Source organism: Ictalurus punctatus, chromosome 4 (assembly GCF_001660625.3).
Source record: "Ictalurus punctatus breed USDA103 chromosome 4, Coco_2.0, whole genome shotgun sequence".
Classification (NCBI taxonomy): domain Eukaryota; kingdom Metazoa; phylum Chordata; class Actinopteri; order Siluriformes; family Ictaluridae; genus Ictalurus; species Ictalurus punctatus.
Genome location: NC_071284.1, coordinates 32,466,590 through 32,488,370, shown reverse-complemented (window position 1 = coordinate 32,488,370; position 21,781 = coordinate 32,466,590). Strand labels below are relative to the sequence as shown.

The following is a 21,781-nucleotide window of genomic DNA, read 5'->3' as shown; positions in this document are numbered from 1 at the left end:
AGGAATTGAGCCGAGGATGAACAGACAAGCAGGATGAGCATTGGACCTGGAACACAAGGAAAACACAGTGAGCACAGAATAACACAACGAGAGAAGATGCTAAAGAGTAACATAGAAAGCAACCACGAGTAGAGCCAGAAGTGTACCGCACTGGAAGCCGGAACAATCTGGTGACGAGTGGCTCAAGAACTGTGGGTTTATATACGTAGCTGTTGAGGTGAGTAGATGAGAAGCAGGTGAAGCAATTAGTCAGCAGCGGAGCGCCATGCCCAGGGACACACACACCTGCACACACCAACACAAACAGAAATAAGTGGGAGAGAAGACACTGGAAACATGGAGAACGGGAAAAACTGGGAAATACACAGGGCTCTGACCCAGACCATGACAGTAATTCTGTGCTAGTTAGCTAGCTACATGCCTAGATGCTCTAAGTAATTCACAGTTTCTTTCCCTGAGGTGTACCTTTTTCTCCTGTATTTTTCAATTGTCATGAGACATTATATTTGAATTCTCTTTGCTGCCACAATTCAACAAACCACACTTTTAAAAAATCCCCTATGTTTTGTTCATGTTTTGCCATTGTCACTACTGTATTTATAGCTTTCCTAGTATAAATTATAGTCTTGTGTAACCCCATACCATGCACCTATTAGTGGATTTTAGACATGTGTTGTAGCAGTAGTCAGACTCAGATTTAATTAAAAATTTACTGACACTGCACTTGGATGTCTTTGGTCACACCATGCCCTAGCCATCCAACGCATGTACTAGTAGTACAGTGGGATTTGAAATAAATGGAGAATGACACAAAATGGGTTGAGAATAAATCATTGGTATTTATTAGTGCATCTTTCTATGTTTGATAAGGAGGATCAATGTAAATTGTGAAAGTAGTCCAGGTGGAGACCAGGGGGAGCCTGGAGCCTATTCTAGGGAACTCGGGGCAAAAAGCAGAGGACACCCTGGATGGGGTGCCAACTATCACAGGGCACAATGGCACACATTTACACACTCAAGACAATTTGGAAATGCCAATCAGCCTACAATCAAACTAGCATGGGGAGAACATACAAACTCCGCACACACAGGGTCGGAGGTGGGATTCAAACCTCCAACCCCAGAGGTGCAAGGCATCTTTATTATTCTAAGGATTACAAGTATTCAGAATTCATTTAAACATTAACATGTGTTTAGTTTTACAATTATACAGTCTGTGTCTTTTATATACACAATGGGGTCCAAAAGTCTGAGCCCAGTAGTGAAAATGTTTCTATATTGCACTGTTTTCTAATTTATTACATTTTCTTTCATTAAAAATTCTATTATCAACAACAGCTTGAGCAAAATGTAGAAATTAAAATATTTACATGAATTTCAGAATTTCTTACTATTCGATATATTTTGCTTTAATTTGCTTTTTTTATATTTGCTGGCATGATGATCTCAGTGATGCCTCTAAGTGTGAATGTGAGTGCACTGAGAGGGTGCATTCCCGTATCCTGCCCCATGTTTCCAGCCACTGGAGCCGCCATGACCCTGACCATGATAAGCAGTTCTTAAAAGTGAAATCTTGATTATTGATTATTCAAGCTAGAACATTCCCTTTCTTTATTTCCTTACTTTCTGTTTATTTCCGATTTTAAATGAGGAAAAAAGTCCCAGGTTTCCAATGGTGGTCTCAGACTTTTGTACCCCACCATATATATGTACATATGAGTATACACTCACCGTCCACATTAGGAAAACCTGTACACCTGCACATTCATGCAGTTTTCTAATCAGCCACTCATGTTACTAAAGGTCAAGAGCTTCAGTTAATGTTTACATCATGCATCAGATTGGGGAAAAGGTGTGATCTCTGTGACTTTAATCATGGCATGGTTGTTGGTGCCAGACGGGCTGGTTTGAGCATTTCATAAACTGCTGATCTAGTGGGAATTTCACATACAACAGTCTCTAGATTTTACACAGAATGGTGTGAAAAAAAAATCCTGTGTGCAGAGGGTCTGCAGGCTGAAACACTTTGTTAATGAGAGAGATCACATTAGAATGACCAGACTGCTGACAGGAAGTCTACAGTAACTCAAATAAACACTCGTTACAACTGTAGTTAGCAGAAACGCACATCAGAATGCAGAACACATCAAACCTTGAGGTGGATAGGCTACAACAGCAGAGACCCACATCAGTTCCACTCCTGTCAGCCAAGAACATGTATCTGATTCTATCATGGGCACATACTCACATAAACTAGACAGTTAAAGACTGGAATAAGAACAGTTGATTTTTTTTTTCTTCTAATTTTCAACTGTGTAGTTTGGGTGAGCCCGTGCCCATGATATCCTCAGATTTTGTAAAGAGTTATTATTTGAGTTACTATATCCCTCCTGCTAGCTTGCATCTATCTGGCTATTTTCCTCTGACCTCTCTTTCATCAACAAGGTGTTTCCACCCACAGAACTGTCTCTCAAATTTATTTATTTATTTTTTCTATCATTCTGTGTAAACTCTAGAGACTGTTGTGTGGGAAATTCCCAGGAGATCAGCAGTTTCTGAAATACTCAAACCAGCTAATCTGGTACCAACATCCATGCCACAATCAAAGTCACAAAGATCACACTGCTTCTCCATTCTGATGTTTGATACAGGTGTACACATGTGTGTACATGGTGTTCCTAATAAAATGGATGGTGAATATCTATGTATGTATGTATGTATGTATGTATGTATGTATGTATGTATCTGTGTGGGTGTGCTTGCTTATAAATTACAATCTGATATACTACATTTGATTATTATTATTTTCCCATTAGATGTTGTTTGGTATTCTTTTCTGGTTTGAGCAGAATAATGTAGCACTTTGGTGCAAATAAGCACAAAAGGAGGCCAAAGCTCGAAGCTAAAATAGCAAATATTTCAACTGCAGTAGTGAATTTACCAGGTGAACTTACATAGGCAGGTATGAATGCCAGCCACACCGCACAAAATATTAACATGCTAAAAGTAATAAATTTAGCCTCGTTAAAATTTCCAGGCAATTTACGAGCCAGAAAGGCCAAAATGAAACACAAACAGGCCAGGATGCCAATATAGCCTAGTACACACCAGAAGGCCAGCTCAGATCCCACACTGCAGTCTAGAATGATCTTAGAGTGCTGGTACTGTGTGTTTCTGTTGGGGAATGGAGGGGAGGATATGAGCCATGCAGCACAGATGATCACCTGGACTAGGGTGCAGCTAAAGATAATGATCCTCTGCTGTATAGGCCCAAGCCATTTCATCACATTGTTTCCAGGCTGCGTGGCTGTGAAAGCAGCAAGAACCACTAAGGTTTTACCCAGGATGCAAGAGATGCAGAGGGAAAAGGTGATGCTGAAAGCAGTGTGACGCAGCATGCATGACCAGGATGTGGGCTCCCCAATAAAGATCAGTGCACACAGGAAACACAGGGTCAAGGAGAGCAGGATGAAGAAACTCAGCTCTGAGTTATTCATACGTACAATAGGAGTATTTCTGTGGTAGAGAAAGACTGTAAATACAGCTAAGGTCACACAGGCCCCAACAACAGCAATAGCTGTCAATGTTAACCCCATTGCATCATGGGAAAGGAACTCAATGACCTTGGGAATACATGCTGTTCCATCATCGTTGGACCAATAACCTTCAGGACAGACCATGCAGTCTACTGAATCTTTAGAAAACAAGCAGAAAAAGACTATTTAGTATAAACATTTAAACAGTTATTTGTCATATTGGCTATATGGGAGTTTTCTCTAGAAAATTTGACAATGCCTTCTGACCTGTCTGATTACTAATCTTGCCACTGTCACATGGTACACAGTCAAAGCAGCACAAAGGCTCCCCTTGACGGACAGCTTTCCTAGATCCCGGAGGGCAGCTGTCACTGCAAACAGAGACTGGCACCTGCTTAACACAAAAAACCCAGAGGTCAGTAAAGTTCTACACACGTAATAGGTAACAGGACATAATAAAGGTAAATACAAACCACTCATATTTTATTCATTATTATGAACAAATGTAAAATAAAATAAAAACAGCACAACTGTTTGGTTTATTCCTGTTTTTTTACTTGTCTATTTTAGCATGTACTTTCCTGTCAGTAAAATAGGAAACAATAAATATGTATTAAATTTGATTTGCATCTTTGCTCAATAAATATTGAGTTCATTCTGTTCATTCATGTGCATCCCAGTCACTGAAAGGTGTGCAGCATTCAAAATAGTATTCACTGACTTCTCACATAGAGAAGCCTGATGCAGGTCTCATCTGACGTCTGTTTGCTTTGAAGCAACTTACCTCCACTTCACCCTACAGAACTTCAACAGTTGGTTTCTCATGTACTGAACTACATTCTGAGAGCAGCTTGCCTCACTTTTGTCTCTGGCCCATGTGATAGCTGTGTCATAAATGATCAGCTCACTCCCAGCCTCTTGAGCTCCATCATACATGCCCACTTTAACTAGCTCAATATTGCCAGCTGTGCCCTTCTGCCAGTTGATCAGGTCGTAGGATGGGATTGAGTCACCATTCATATCAAAGTTGACCATCTCACCAGAGATAGTAAACGAGACTTCTTGTAGGTAATGCTGGAGCTATGAAATCACATAAGATATGCAGATGAAGAGCAATAGTATGATATACTGTAATCCATCACTGTAACTCACAATAGGAAATATAATTTCATATTATTTATTGGGACAATAGACAGAATGACCTGCACCTGCCATGGATAGACTTTAGTGCTGTCAGCGCACATGGAGTTATTAAATGGACCATTTCCAGGTTTGCAGGAAATTAGATTATGGAGGGAGTGAGCAATAGCATACACGCCTTTGTATACATTATAAGCAATGCGAGGACTAGATGTGTTCATGTAGGCAGAGTGTTGCTTATTGAGTATCTCCTGTCCAGTGCAGAGGGGCAGCTGAGCACTATGGGTAAAGGAGGAAAAGGGAGAGCACCCATACAGAGCACCCCACAGTTCCTGCACCAAAGTGTTGGAGGAGTATGTCTGTGGATTTACTGTTGTTATATAATCTTTCAGCTTTGGAATATAGCCCTGCCGTATACCAAACCCGATCGTGCCTCCCAGAAATGGGTAGTACTCACTTCCTGTGAACACTGAAGCTGTTACCCAGGCCTCACTGGCAATCCACTGAATTCCAGTAACATTCAGTTTCATATAGTCTTTCAGAAAAGGTGTGAGCTCCCCCTCAGCTGAAAACACCACCACCACACGAGCACTGGAGCTGTTCATCACACGGATGATCTCTATTGCTCTCTGGCTGTCATACAGCAGGGGGATCATCTCCTGATAAGACACACATACACTTGTATCCTCCAGCTCCTTAAGTAGACCCTGCAGAGCAGAGCGCCCATAAGCATGGTCACCCCTAACCACACCCACCCATGTCCAGTTGAAATGTATCAGTAGCTTGGCAATGGCTTTCACCTGGTACGCATCACTAGGGATGACCCTAAAGAAGGTGGGGAATTCTCGCCTGTCACTGAGACAGGCACAGGATGAGAAGTAGCTGATCTGAAATAGAAATGTACAACATTTAACAATGAACAATAGAGCTCATACAGTGACTTGAATAGCAGATATTATTTCATTGTCAGTAATATTTAGTATGTGAATAAGAAGTGTGCTTAATTTTAAGAGTTTTGGATATTGCAAAAGTGTTTCACTTGTTTTTGTTTTTTACACAAGTAAGTAAAGGCTATGTCAGTTACTGTATGTACATTAAAAAAATCTGCTTTGACATAAATATACATACATTATGTGTATATATATATATATATATATATATATATATATATATATAAACACACACATATACATATATATATACACATATATACATGTATATATACACACACACCATTGGAATCCTGAAAGGTCGTAAAATTCTAGACACCACAATAGATTGAGCAGATCCAGATTCACCAATGATGGCCAGCATCGGGCTAGCACTTGAACACATGGGTCTATCTGCTTCCACTGGTCCATTCATAACAGCCAGAGCTGCTCTCTGACCAGTTAAAGGATATGCACAGGAATCAAATATTTTATAACCTAGAGTGTGGTTAGGTAACAGCTCAGTACTGTTGTTAATTTCTTCCACAGCAAGCTTCATAGTCAGAGCCCAGCGGAAAGCTCTGGGATCAAACCTGAACAAAGAAGGATTGAGAACATCAGAATGAGAATGCTCAGCCACATTACTAAAAGTGACCAAGGCATAATTTGCAGTGTATAGTGTATATTTTCCATTCTGACCTATATCCAACACATTCATTCATTCAAACAAATTCCTTTCATTTCAGGCAGAAAAAATTATTCAGCGGTTTTCACAGTTGTATTAGGACATTCATACCCATTACACCGCACTGGTCCTGGTTTGTATGTGCAGTTCAGATCTGGCATTTCCTGATTGTAATGCAAGGGGAAAATGCCACCAATGACAAAGTCTCCACCAGCCATGAATCCTGGCTCAAAATTATTCTGCAGAGTGCACTGCGATTCCAAGGTTACATTGAAGATGGAGAAGTGGAGCAACAGGAGCCACAGAAGTAGAAGAGTCATCTTCAGTGATGAATGTCTATTTTCTTACAGTGTATCAAGAGGGGCAGGCAGCCATTTTTATAGGCATGTTCCCAAACTATTCATGTGTCACAGTCACATGGTGTCATGGTCTTACCCACAATTATAATCCTACTTGATTTGATATATTATGCATATCACTGCAACTACCTGGATTTTGTGTGTTTATTTGTAAAACTAGATGTGTGTAATGTGTATATTATTATGTAGTTTCCAAAATGTATGTTTCTTCACATTTCTTAATTTGATCAATCTGTTGCAATATCATATATTAACAGGTGAATGTTCTGTACTATTTAGTTTAATTTGTCTTGCAAGTATACAGTTTTATCAAAAAATACGTCCATTTATAACAATAAAATGTAAAGTCATTATAATATATCCATTAATTATTAATTCCACCTCCTCCAAAGCATTTTAAATGTTTACAGTAGACATGTATCTTTATAAACATTTATTTCTATTAATAATAATAATAATAATAATAATAATAATAATAATAATAATAATAATAATAATAATAATATACAACTACCAGACAAATAACAAGCAGTTTACTACAAATAAAAGTGCCACCCTACATACAGTATATAATAAAGAATAATTATTTTGTTGCCTTTCCCATTAGATGCTGTTTGGTATTCTTTTCAGGTTTGACTAAAATAATGTAACACTTTGGAGCAAATAAGCACAAAAGGAGGCCAAAGCTAGAGGCTAAAATAGCAAATATTTCAACTGCAGTAGTGAATTTACCAGGTGAACTTACATAGGCAGGTATAAATGCCAGCCACACTGCACAAAATATTAACATGCTAAAAGTAATATATTTAGCTTCATTAAAATTTCCAGGCAATTTACGAGCCAGAAAGGCCAAAATGAAACACAAACAGGCCAGGATGCCAATATAGCCTAGTACACACCAGAAGGCCAGCTCAGATCCCACACTGCAATCTAGAATTATCTTAGAGCGCTGAAGCTGTGTGTTTCTGTAAGGGAATGGAGGGGAGGATGTGAGCCATGCAGTACAGATGATCATCTGGACTAGGGTGCAGCTAAAGATAATGATCCTCTGCTGTGTAGGCCCGAGCCATTTCATCACATTGTTTCCAGGCTCGGTGGCTGTGAAAGCAGCAAGAACCACTAAGGTTTTACCCAGGATGCAGGAGATGCAGAGGGAGAAGGTGATGCTGAAAGCCGTGTGACGCAGCATGCATGACCAAGAAGTGGGCTCCCCAATAAAGATCAGTGCACACAGGAAACACAGGGTCAAGGAGAACAGGATGAAGAAGCTCAGTTCTGAGTTGTTAATACGCACTATCGGAGTTCCTCGATGATGCAAGAATATTGCTAGCACAGATATTGTCAGAGAAGACCCCACTATAGCTATCACCATCAACACAATTCCCATTGTATCCCTATGGGACAGAAACTCAATGACTTTGGGGATACATGCTGTTCCTTTCACATTGGACCAGTACTCATCAGGACAAGCCATGCAGTCTATTGAATCTGAAGACAAATGATCAGTTTATATGGCATGATGCATTAGCATTTTATGACTATTGTGTGATACACTGACAAGCTTTAATATCATTTTTAAAAAGCTACTTTTAAACACAGTATTTACACGTTCAAACATTACCTGTCTGATTACTAATCTTGCCACTGTCACATGGTATACAGTCAAAGCAGCACAAAGGCTCCCCTTGACGAACAGCTTTCCTGAATCCCGGAGCACAGCTGCTACTACAAATGGATACTGGCACCTGATTTTACACAACATAAAAGATAAAAAAAATAAATAATAATGAATATTTTTTTTAAAAAAACAATGGCCTCAATAGCAAAAAAACGGGATTTAAATGTGCGATAAGTGAGCCAATCAACAATCACACTGCAGTCAGTTATATTTTATATTTGTATTTTAACATACAATGCACATTGTGTGAGCACCTTGCCTTGCTCTGATTATCAGGCCACTTTACTTTTTGATCCTGAATAACCAGTTCTTTCCCAGCATCCATTGCACCATCATAAAGTCCCACTTTGATAAAGTCAATGTCTCCATTTTGGAGTCTCTGCCAATTGATGAGATCATAAGATGGAATCGAATCTCCTCTCATATCAAACTTCACATGTTCACCAGAGATCGAAAAAGACAGTTCCTGAAGGTAATGTTGAAGCTTTGATGTTGAAAAAGAGGATTTAAAATAAACGATAACAGCTATGTTAATGACATACTTGGATTTATGCACTCTTATCATCACAGAAGGATCAGATCAGCCAAATACTCTACCTGCCATGGATAAACATCATTCAAGTCTGCACATGCAGAATTGTCAAAAGATCCATTTCCAGGTATACACTGAAAGAGATTATGTAGGGAGTGAGCAATGGCATATACTGCTTTATACACGTTATAAGAGACACGAGGGTTGGAGGTGTTCATGTAGGCAGAGTGCTGCTTGTTGATTGTTTCCTGCCCTGTGCAGGGGGGCAGTTGTGCACTATTGACAGAGGAAGAGAAGGATGTGCAGCTGTATAGAGCCTCCCACAACTCCTGAATTAGGGGATTAGATGGGTACATCTCTGGGTTCACTGTCATCAGATATTCTTTCAGCCCTGGCACATACCCTTGGCGGATAGCAAATCCAATTGTACCAGCTAAAAATGGATAGGTTTCTGCTAATATTGAGGCTGTAACCCAGGCCTCACTGGCTACCCACTGTATTCCTGTGATATTTTGAGTTAAAAATTCTCTTAAGAAAGGGTAAAACTCCCCTTCTCCTGAAAACACAACCACAACCTTTGCTGTGGAATGTTTCATTACATTTAGAATTTCATGGACCCGCTCCTGCTTGAAATCTTTAGGGATCATTTCATGATATGCCAGACATATATCGGTGTTTTCTATCTCTCGCTTCAGGCCTTGTAAAGCAAACCTGCCATAATCATGGTCTTCAGTGACCACTCCTATCCATGTCCAGTGAAATCTCTTCAAGAGCTGAGCAATGGCTTTCACTTGGTAGTCATCATTCGGGACTACTCTAAAAAATGTTGGGAATTGTTTACGATCACTTAGACAAGAGCAGGTTGAGAAGTAGCTTATCTGTAAAACAAACAAGCAAAAAAACAGAAACAAAAACAAAAAAAAAAAAACACAACATCTTGACATCTTAAATTTGATAACCTTTTGCATTTTTAGATGACCAACTTGTATTTGTAACCATTGTGCAGATTAGAAGAACATACTGACTTAGTAGTGTACAAACAAAAATATCTCCCTTTACCATAGGTATTCTGAAAGGTTGCAGTGTTCTAGAAACAACAATTGATTGTGAGGAACCAGATTCTCCAACTATGGCGAGTAAAGGACCACCACGATTACACAATGAGCCCTGACCAACATCCTCGTCATTCAGGACAGCCAGGACTGCCCTCTGAGCTGTAACCGGAGTAGCACAAGAATCAAAGATCCTGTAACCCAGGGTGTGGTTTGGCAGAAGAACTGTACTGTTGTTGATCTGGTCTATAGCAAGCCTCATTGTCAAAGCCCAGCGCAATGCCCTGGAATCAAACCTGTAGTATATATATATATTAAAATCTAATGAGAGCATGAAATATTGACAAATATTTTATATACACAATATTTTATTGCAGACGTATAACTGATATTTTTGTAATAATAATATGGTGTGTGGAGACACACAGTGTTTTAAAAAAATAAAATACATCAAATGAATATTTAATATTCTCACCCCTGACACTGTGCTGCCAAAGGTTTGCTTCTGTAGTCTGTTGTTGGTAGCTCCACTCTGTAGTGCAAAGGGAATATTCCTCCTATTGTGATATCTCCATCAGACATGAATGCAGGTTGATCAAAGTCTCCTTGTAATGAACACTTTGATGATGGATCAGATACAGCTGAGCAAGGGATAAAAAATGCAGTAAGTAAAAGATAAATCATTGTGCTGCAAACTTGCACACTGATGAAGATAACACTGACTGTCATGGCTTTATATAGGAGGTTTGACCCCATGACTCTCACTATGATTTGACATCACCCTGGATAACATTAGTCAGATGATTACTCTGCTTATTATCTCCTACATAGACCTGTTCACATAAGAAAGCTTGAAAACTGTAAAAATCCATCATATCCCAAAAAGTATCTTGTTAAAAGTTATAATGCACTTTATGACCATAATGATTCACATATGCCTTAATGTGGCATTAATGGATCATTCCTACAATCCAGTGCCTTTTGCATCCTCAGTACAGGTATGTACTGAGGCATATGTATTATGTAAAATGTTAAACAACATAATTTCTAAAAGTCTTAATAAAATAATTGACATTTTTCAAATGTTAAACATTATGTAGTCCATCCCAGTAAATAATTTTACAGAATTTGCATTGTTTTTAATCATCAAACACGATAGGTTTTCCCATGTCCCTAGGGTTGTGTATTGTGTATTTGTGATGGAAATATAATCATAAAATAATCATCATAAAAAAGTGGGATTCATTTTATCAATGTTCATAACAATTCAAAACAGTTTCAAAATCATATTAAAAACATATTTCTTTTTTTTTTAAATCTGATTTCACTTTTTTTAATACACAACATCAACTTGGTCTAATCGGTCTAAAGGATATTATTTCAGAACTTTTGTGGTTTGTTCAGATGCAATTCTGCAAACCATTTGCAAGTCATTCTGTCATATTATTTTTGGTGAGTAGGGGCTTTTTCCTAAGCACTCTGCCATGAAAGCATCTGGGTCATACCAAGGGTACGGCCTGTTCAAAAAGTCACTGCAAGACACTCGAGCCCGGGGTGGAATGAATATCCAGGCTGTAATAACGAATGAATTTGTGTGGTGTAGACCACACTGCAGCAGCACACACATCATGTAAGGATACCCCTTTGGACAAAGCCTTTGCAGAGGCGACCCCCCTAGTGGAATGAGCTCTTATGCCCAAAGGCGTAGTGAGACCTTAGGAATATAATCCGGCCTAGGATACAGGAAGGCCTTGGCTAATCCAGGGGCAAAGTCAAGGCAGGAAGGGGCAACAGAGAGAGCTTGTAGATCTACTCGCTTGAGAGATGTCAGGACCAGCAGAAAAGCTACCTTTAGAGTCAGAAGCTTCTCAGAGGCTGACACTAAGGGCTCAAATGGGGCACCTGTCAGACCATCCAGGACCACAGAAAGGTCCCAGAAAGGTATGTATGGTCTGCAGTTGTGCCTCAGCTGCCTGACACCACGCATAAACCTCAAAGTTGCCCCACAGAGGCTCCATCAACAGGGATGTGGCTGGCCATAATGGCAGCCACGTAACCCCTGATTGTAGAAGGAGCCCAGCCCGCTGAGAAATGTTCTTGTAAGAACTCCAGGACTGTAGCTATTGCGCAGTTCACTGGGTCCACAGTGGATCCCTGCAGATGGGAATCCAAGGAGTGCCATCTAGCGGAGATATTATCTCTGAGAACCATATTCGAGCTGGCCAATACTAGCAGCAGACATAGATTGTCTTGGCAAACTCTCGCTAGTACGTGTGGGAGCAGAGCGATGGGGAGAAAAGCATACAGATGTGTACACATGTGCACCATGGTGTCCAGCCCTAATTGTGTGGGAGGAGTGAGGGCGAACCACAACGGGCCGTGTGTTGTTTCCTCAGAGGTGAACACATGCAGTCCCTCTTGGCCAAACCTCGCCATATGGACTCCACCACTTGTGGATGGAGCCACCAATTCCTGGGCCTCACCCCCTGCCTCAACAGGATGACTGCCCCCATATTTCAAGAATGTACATTGCACTCAAACGTTCCTTCAGCCCGGAGAAGAATTAGTTGCACCTGCCTAAACAGGGGGCATGGACATAATCCTCCTTGGTGGTCAATATATGAGACCACCGCTGTGTTGTCTGTAAACACATGGTGACCTCTCAATTGAGGAAGAAGGAATTCCAGTGCTAGAAATATGGCCCACATTTCTAGGCAATTTATATGCCACTCCAGATGAGGGCCGCAGCAGAGACCGTGAGCTGGACCGCTGTCTAAGACTGTGCTCCAGCCCATGAGGGAGGTGTCTGTCTTTACTGTCTTGCGCTAAGGAGACACCCCTAGAGTGTTACCCAAGGCTAGAAACCGGGGACACTCAAATTCTCAGAACACGTAGGCATCGCCACGTGAGGCTGATTATTCTCAGAGGTTTCATCCTTGGACGAAACCCCCAACTTCTTAGCCACCACTGAACGGTCTCCTGTGAAATAAGCCCATAAGCACCAATAGTCTCCCAAGATCCAGCTTTATCTTGCTCAGTGTTGATAGGATTGACCCTACGCATGTTGGGGATAGAAACGCCCTCATCGTAGTAGAATCCTTATAACCCCTAGAAAAGTAGTCCAGGTAGTTTAGTACATGGATGCCCTGGAGTCACAGTGGAGCCAGAGTGACATCCAAGCACTTTGTGATGGTGTGAGGGGGTAAAGCTAGTGATATTTCTGTGTGGAAATATGCACCTTTTAGATCTATCGTCACAAACCAGTCCTCAAACTGAATCTGTGCAACGATAAGTTTGGGCATCAGCATCTTGAACCTGTATGTCCGAAGAGTACAGTTCAGATGACGCAGATCTAAAATTGGCTGCATACTCCTATTTTTTTGCGGACCAGGGAATAACGGCTGTCAAAACCTCCCTCCCTCAGGGAACGGAGTACATGTCCTATGGCCCCTTTGTCCAAGAGGGATCTTACTTCCTGCACTAACGTCAGGCTCTGGTCTGTGCTGACTACTGTGATGAGCACACCTCTGCACACCTCTTTTCCTGCTTGGCCTTTATGACCATTCTCAGATCAGGCTTAGTAGCAGGCCGCGACTGTAGCTGCCCAGTTCCCCTGGCTCTCTGCAGGGGTTGGCGGGCTGCCATACTCACCTTCTGGGTCTCCCTCACACTAGTTCTGGCCTGGGCTCCACTCGTGGATGCCTGGGTGAACTCGAGACAACAGGGAAGGAACTGGCTGAATGCCGCCATATGTCGAGCTCAATCAGCAGGCCTGTTTGGTAGGCCTGCAACGCTGTCATTGTCTGCAGTGACCCACAAGCAAGACTACTACCGCATTGGCCTTGCCCACTAATGCCACAGTGGCCTTACACGGTGGCTTGGATGGCAAAGCCGGCCCCCATAATTACCCACCGTCGATGGAGAGAGGTAGCTTGCAAGCGCCTCCTCTACCTTCAGCATAGCTAAATAGCCATGCCGTTCATTCCCCACAATGGCTGAATAATCCAACATCGTGGGGTTATAATTACGGTTTATGCATGGTTTTCCCCCAGAAGCCTAATATTTTGTTATGCACTTCTGGAAGAATGGGGAGTTTCTGCAGTGTGAGGGATTTACTTTCACTGGAGGGAAAAAAGGCTCATCCAGCCTTAGTAATCACTTCAAGCAGCTCTTTATATGCTGCTCTCAGTTTTTAGCACATCCTTCTGGCTCCTTGGAGTCAGAGAGGGATTATTACTATTTTTTTTTCTTCCCTTTTGGCTTTCCATAGCGGGAGGAGGAGTCGCGACGCGAGCTCCAAAATCCAGCGGAGAGCCGAACCCGGAGGACAGAGCAAGAGCTAGAGCAGCACTCGTCCGAGAAGAGCACGAGTCGCGAGCCAACCTGTTTAATGTAGGCATTACCATGCACAGCTTCTCGAGGCTGCCATCGCACGCTACATCCCTAGACACTTCACCCAGAAAGTGTGCACTATTCCCCATGATGAAACCGGAGCAAGCCGTAACACACTTTCTGAATTCTCTCACTCATATTTTTCTCGCTCATTCCGTTTTGTTTTTCTTCTCATTTTTTAAAGGCATAGAAAAGTTCTGAGATTTTGAGAAAAGATAGCGAGGAAATGAAGCGTCTTTTTCTTTCTTTATACAAACAACTGACATGCAGTCTTTCGCTGAAGATAATAAAGGCTGATGGCATGGTTCACAGGTGCCATATTTATATCACGCGACGTGCTTAATTGCCATGTCACCTGATCATGGCAGGCCTATAAATAGGCATGATTTTACACAAGCTTCAGATGCCGGTCGCGCGCGAGAGGCACTCCCATAGTGTTATGCTAAACGCAACGTCGAAGTTCCCTTTGAAAGGGAACTTATCAATTAGTCTAACACACCTTACACAACTTTTTCATTGTAAGGAACAAAGAGGGGTTTGTAAATGGTTGTGTAAAAATTAACTACAGTATACCTGTTTTTGGTACACAAACCCAAGCATACACTGTAAGTGGACCTCAGGGAATGAAAATGAAACAGAAGAAAAATGTAGGCTATGGGGCCTTTAAAATATGTTTCTAAATCTCACAAAGACGTACTGTGACATCACACATCAGGAAAAGCACTTAGAGCAATAGATTTATAACTTATTTTAACATGAGTTAAACTGTATTCAAACTACTGTCTTTGTCAAATTTTTATTTGACACTTAACAATTGCTTTAAAATACTGTTTAAAAGTTTTCTAATCTTGACAAATTGCATTTTGCATTAATATTTTTTGAAAAGCTTGTCATTTGTTTCAATTGCTGTTTTACTAGGTGTTAACCATCATTATTATTTGTTTTAATGTTATTTAATTTTGTAAGCTGTAAGTTGGCTTCTTCGTTTTGTCTTAGGGATATGCAAACTTTACTGTACTTTGTGTGTAAATAGTGACTTATTTTAGAATTTAAAAAAATGCTGAATGCATTTTTGTAGTATATGCAATTCACACATTTTGAATGATTTATTCATATTTTGCACATTATATTGTTATTATATCGTGTATCACATTTTTAAAGAGAGATGCAAACTGATATTTTTTAAATTTATTTTCTTTTAGCATATTTATAAAGGCTTAGGCAGTCTTAAGACTCCTTTTTATTGAGTCTTAGATGTTTATTGTATGACTTGTTTTTTTAAAATGTATATAAATGTGAAAATGTCATTAAAGAAAGTGACATATTACATAATAGACTGGATGCCAGATTTTATCTGCAAAAATATAAACAAGTGTGACAGTCAAAGTCTCCAGAACTGTTTCTCCAACATGCTTAGAAAAACTTATCAGCCAATATTCTCATAAAAATGCAAAGTACTACTGATGCATTTTAAAGACATTAAAGACACTGTCACATCAAATACTGTTTAGTTTAGTGCTGTTTACTATTCTTTAAGTAGAAAACATAAGCATTATTTTGAAGACAATATATTATTTGATTAAATTAACAGAATCTGGAACGCTAGGAATGACAGTAGGAACAGCTAATATTATTGGTTCATGTGTTTCTCTGGGACAAAACAAGACTGTCCCCTGCTCATTGTGGTACCTATATAAGCCCATCTCTGCCCATCTTTCTGTTTTGTGTCAGTTATGGCATGCCATGGTAATTTGATCACATTTTGGTTTCTTTTAAACACACTTATATGTTGTCAGTCCACAAACAACAATGAGTGCATCTACCAGGGAGACGAAGGGACCCATAGTTTCTACAAGGGTGGCGATGTGATTTTGGGAGGACTGTTCCCCTTGCACTACAGCCCTGTTTCAGCAGTGCAGTCTTTCCAAAGCAAACCTGAACCGACTGATTACAAGTAGTATGTGACTGATACTTTGAAAGATGTAAAGGGATATATTCATGGCTAAATTATATTTATCTACTTTCTTTCATTTGTAATGTAATATTTATCAATGTAAATGTTTTATTTTTCTTTAATTTCTTGAATAATCGTTTAATAGAGGTCATGTCTACATGAGTTCATGTACTTTCTCTGAATGTACTGCAGCTTTAGTCCTCGAGCCCTGAGGTGGATGCAAACAATGACCTTTGCTGTGGCAGAGATAAATCAGAGACAGGACTTGTTACCAAATCTGTCCCTGGGATACCACATACGGGACAGCTGTGATGACATACCTGTGTCACTAAAGAGCTCACTTCTCCTGGTCAATGGGCAGCCAGAGAGAGCAAGAGGATCTGGATGTGCAAATGTTATCAGGCAGCCCTCTCCTGTCATAGTAGGAGATGCTGCATCAGGGATATCCATGGCTGTGCTGAGAACACTAGGCTCATTCAATATACCTTTGGTAAGCAGAGTTTGTTATTTTGAATAAGCCATATAAAGCAAAAGCGTAATTTAAAATTAGAACCCATGCTGTTAATGTAGACTTGTTTACTTATTGCCCAAACAAAATATTGTCTCCATTAGGATTTGTATTGGTGTAAATTTTTTTACTAACACTAATGGGACTTTCCTTATATTTTCTTTTTATTTTGTACTTCATGAATGTCTATTCATGTATCAACAATTTATCTTAATGAATAGCAACAAATTACTATTATGTGCCACTTATGTTTTTTTTAGGTTTTACTGTAATTTTTTGGACTTCTCACATGCTCATTAGTGCTCTCACATGCTCATTTTAATATCCTCGCAGGTGAGCTACTTTGCATCTTGCTCATGTTTGAGTAACAAGAAAGAGTTTCCCACATTTATGCGGACAATGCCAAGTGACGAATTTCAGATTAAGGCTTTAGCAAAGCTGGTCCATTACTTTCAGTGGAACTGGGTGGGGGTCATAGGAGTGGAATCAGACTATGCTCGCTTTGCCATCCAGCTCTTTCTAAAGGAATCAACCAAATACAACGTATGCCCCGCATATGTGCACTTTTACCCCGTAACACTCACTACAGAAGCAGTGCAGGAGTTGATGGGTACTATTAAAGCCTCCACTGCCACAGTCATTCTTAACTTCTCTGGAGAATCAGAACTGCAAACTATTCTAAGAGAATGCAGGCGACAAAACATCACGCATCTACAGTGGATTGCCAGTGAAGCTTGGGCAACATCACAGGCATTGTGGGGTGATTTCCATGATCTCTTACAGGGAACTTTAGGGTTTGCCATCCGGAAGGGAGAAATCCCAAACCTTGGTGGATACCTCAGAGAGATACTCGCTTCCAGTGCTCAAACCTCACATTTTTTAGCAGAGTTTTGGGAGGAAACATTCAACTGTCACCTCAATGGATCATTAAACACTCACGTACACAGAGAGGAGGCCCAGTTCAGGGAAGCTTGTAGTGGGAGAGAGAGTCTGTACAATGTGTACTCTACCTTTACAGATGTATCACAGCTTAGAGTGTCCTACAATGTATACAAAGCTGTGTATCTCATTGCACATGCCTTACATGATATGAGTACCTGCGTTCCAGGGCAGGGCCCCTTTCAAAATGGGACATGTGGGAATCTAAATCCCCTTCTGCCTTGGCAGGTGTGTTTGAGTGTATGAATGAATGTGTGTGTAAGTATTTGTGAATATATTTTAACATTGTTCTATTTTAATGTGTATTTTTTTTTTTATTGCAAATCTGGTAATAACAATTATATTGATGGAGCATATATAGTGAGATCTAGAAACAATTGCTGTTTACATGCTATCAAACTGACTTCCAAATCTTCCTCAAAGTTGATAAGCTACATGAAGAGAACAAACTTCACAACACTGGGGGAGTTTGTGCACTTTGATGAGAATGGAGATCCCATTGCATCTTATGATCTGATGAACTGGCAGGGGGCGAGTGATGGCTTACTTCAGCTGGTGAAGGTGGGATTCTATGATGCATCACTGAAGGAGGATAGTGGCCTGGTCATAAATGAATCAATGATTATGTGGCAACGAGACAATAAGGTGTGTGCTATTTCATCCATCACCAGATCATCTTTCATTCGTTTATTTATTATTCAGTTTTTTTGCATTATTGTAATTCAGATAGAAGATATGTTTTGTATCTTAAAATGGCATAATACTGTCCACTCAGTTGATTTTACACTAGGCATTTTGATCTCACTACATCAGCTAAATATGTTTAACATATCATTTTATAAATATATGTAACATAGCCGATTTATTTATTGGTTTATGGTTTATACACACATGTGCACACACACACACACGCACACATATAAATTACACACACACACACACACACACACACACACACACACACATATATATATATATATATATATATATATATATATATATATATATATATATATATATATATATATATATATATATATATATATATATAGAGAGAGAGAGAGAGAGAGAGAGAATATAGAATATAGAATATACAGTGCCCTCTACTAACCTTTCGATCTTTTGTTGAAAAATTCACAAAAATACTGTGCTCTCATGGATATAATAATATAATATTATAATATTAACATTAAAGAGCCACCACCATATTTAACCGTGGGCATGAGGTACTTTTCCATAAGGCTACCTCTTTGTGTGTGCCAAAACCACCTCTGGTGTTTATTACCAAAAAGCTCTATTTTGGTTTCGTTTGATCATAGAACCCGACCTCATTTGAAGGTCCAGTAGTGTCTGGCAAACTGAAGACGCTCGAGTTTGTTTTTGGATGAGAGTAGAGGCTTTTTTAATGAAACCCTTCCAAACAACTTGTGGTGGTGTAGGTGACTTCAGATTGTGGTTTTGGAAATTTTCTGACCCCAAGACACAACTAACTTCTGCAATTCTCCAGCTGTGCTACTTGGAGATTTTTTGGTCACTCGAACCATCCTCTTCACAGTGCATTGAGACGATATAGACACGTGTCCAATTCAAGGTTGATTCATAACATTTTCAGTTGACTGGAACTTCTTAATTATAGCCCTGATGGTGGAAATGGGCTTTTTCAATGCTTGTGCTATTTTCTTATAGCCACTTCCCATTTTGTGAAGCTCAACAACCAACAACATCTCAGCTATATTCCTTGGTCTTACATATTGTTATGAATGACTAAGGGAATTTGACCTATGTGTTACTTCATAATTATAATCAATTTCCTGTTCCTAGTCACCCAGGTGTACTAATAAAATTTTAACCATACTTTAAATAGATTTTTCTCATATGAATTCATAGGGATGCTAATAATTGCTGTACACCTAAATTTAACAAAGATATATATTTTTTTATAAACCTGTTTTATGTTTGTAATTGTGTGATATCCATGAGAGTATTTCTGAACAGTCTGGAGGGCACTATATACATATATATATATATATATATATATATATATATATATATATATATATATATATATATATATATATATATATATATATATATATATATATATATATATATATATATGTGTGTGTGTGTGTGTGTGTGTGTGTGTGTGTGTGTGTAAAACTGAAAACCATGTGTCAACCCTCCCTCTAATGGGATTGTTAGGCACCAGTATCAGTCTGCAGCAAAAGTTGTCTGCCAGGTTCCAGGAAAGCCAGGCGAAAGGGTGAACCCATCTGTTGCTTTGACTGCATACCATGTGCTGAGGGAGAGATTAGCAATCAAACAGGTGTGAAACTGATTTCATTGGTCTTATTACTCTGATATTTATGATCAGGAAATTGGAATGCAGATTTTTAAAAAATATATATTATTTCCTCACAGACTCAAATGATTGTTTAAGATGTTCAAGGGAAACATGGCCAAACCAAGCCAGAGACAAATGTATACCAAAAGGTCTGGAGTACCTGTCCTTTCAGGAGCCCTTGGGAATAATTCTCTTGGCTGTTTCTACATTTGGAGCTTGTCTGACTGCTGCAGTGATTTGTGTATTTATGGTCTACAGAAATACTCCAATAGTTCGAGGCAACAACATGGAACTCAGCTTCCTCCTACTCTTGTTCCTATGTGCATGCTTTCTAATTAGTCTGACATTCATTGGGAAGCCCACTGATTGGCTCTGCCAGATCAGATTTACAGCCTTTGGAGTCAGCTTTGCACTCTGTATCGCCTGCATCTTGGCTAAGACTGTAGTGGTTCTCATGGCTTTCAGGGCCACCTTACCTGGTAGTAATGCCATGAAATGGTTTGGTCCAGTACAACAGAGATTTTTTGTCATATTATGCTCTTTGGTTCAAGTACTTATTTGCATCATATGGCTGATAACTAAACCTCCATCTGCTGCCTATACCACAGCTTTTTTGAGTCCTACTATAATTGTAGAGTGTAAAGTGGGATCTGAGATAGGATTCTGGTGTGTGTTGGGATACATTGGCCTACTAGCATGTATGTGCTTTTTAATAGCTTTTTTGGCCAGAAAACTTCCAGACAATTTTAACGAGGCCAAATTTATCACATTCAGTATGCTTATCTTTTTTGCTGTGTGGATAACATTCATCCCTGTTTATGTGAGCACAAATGGAAAATATATGGTTGCTGTGCATGTCTTTGCCATCTTAGCTTCTGCATTTGGACTGCTTCTGTGCATATTTGCTCCAAAGTGCTATATTGTCCTGTTGAGACCTGAAAAAAACAGCAGAAAGCATATGATGAAAAAATAGTGCAGAATCATTTGCCAACATAATTACACACATATACAATCATTAATTACACACATGAACAAGAAATTTAAATGAATTAGGTCTGGAATTGCAAAACATTTTATGCTGCAATAAACGATCAGTCTATAATGACTTATCTGGTACTTTCTACACAAGACAAAAATAAATATGCCAAAACAAACTAATTTTTAGGAAATTAAACATATACAGTACACTATATGGCAAAACATTTGTGGACACTTAACCATAACACTCATATGTGTTTTTTGAACATCCCATTCCAGTTTCAGTTCCCCTCCTTTGCTCTTATAATAACCTCCACTGTTTTGGTAAGGCATTTCGCTAGATTTTGGAGCATGGCTATAGGGATTTGCCCATTCAGCCAGAATTAGTATGGGCATTAGTGAAATCTGGCACTGATGTCAGGCAAGGAGGTGGAATCAAATTCATATTCCAAAGCATATTGTTACAGTCTACAAAGAAATCCTATACAATTGTGTGCTTCCAACTTTTTGGAATACAGGTGCATCTCAAAAAATTGCAATATCTTGGAAAAGTTCTTTTTGTAATTTTTGTAAGTTTTTGTAATTTAATTTAAAAAGTGGAACTTTCATATATTCTAGATTCATTACACATAAAGTGAAATATTTCAAGCCTTTTTTGCTTTAATCTTGATAATTATGGCTTACAGCTCATAGAAACAAAAAATCCAATATCTCAAAATATTAGAATAAAGAATTTATAATGTAGAAATGTCAAG

The 21,781-nt window shown here is 39.4% G+C and overlaps 3 protein-coding genes across 3 annotated transcripts; 1 reads left to right on the top strand and 2 right to left on the bottom strand.

The window, feature by feature from the left end:
- Window positions 1-2,801: 2,801 nt before the first annotated feature.
- Window positions 2,802-6,610, bottom strand: LOC108263925 (extracellular calcium-sensing receptor-like). Its single transcript, XM_053678340.1, has 6 exons — window positions 6,402-6,610; window positions 5,910-6,198; window positions 4,745-5,563; window positions 4,392-4,616; window positions 3,804-3,927; window positions 2,802-3,694 (listed from the first exon to the last, which is right to left on the bottom strand). The coding sequence occupies exons 1-6, from the start codon at window positions 6,608-6,610 to the stop codon at window positions 2,802-2,804; spliced, it is 2,559 nt and encodes an 852-aa protein (XP_053534315.1).
- Window positions 6,611-7,232: 622 nt separating this feature from the next.
- LOC124627840 (extracellular calcium-sensing receptor-like) lies at window positions 7,233-10,689 on the bottom strand. The gene is made up of 8 exons (XM_053678325.1): window positions 10,677-10,689; window positions 10,387-10,552; window positions 9,919-10,207; window positions 9,203-9,737; window positions 8,925-9,127; window positions 8,614-8,811; window positions 8,271-8,394; window positions 7,233-8,137 (listed from the first exon to the last, which is right to left on the bottom strand). The coding sequence occupies exons 1-8, from the start codon at window positions 10,687-10,689 to the stop codon at window positions 7,233-7,235; spliced, it is 2,433 nt and encodes an 810-aa protein (XP_053534300.1).
- A 1,115-nt stretch (window positions 10,690-11,804) lies between these two features.
- Window positions 11,805-21,021, top strand: LOC124627839 (extracellular calcium-sensing receptor-like). The gene is made up of 7 exons (XM_047154586.2): window positions 11,805-11,852; window positions 16,100-16,260; window positions 16,450-16,747; window positions 17,099-17,932; window positions 18,128-18,349; window positions 19,907-20,030; window positions 20,126-21,021. The coding sequence occupies exons 1-7, from the start codon at window positions 11,805-11,807 to the stop codon at window positions 21,019-21,021; spliced, it is 2,583 nt and encodes an 860-aa protein (XP_047010542.2).
- Window positions 21,022-21,781: the final 760 nt, after the last annotated feature.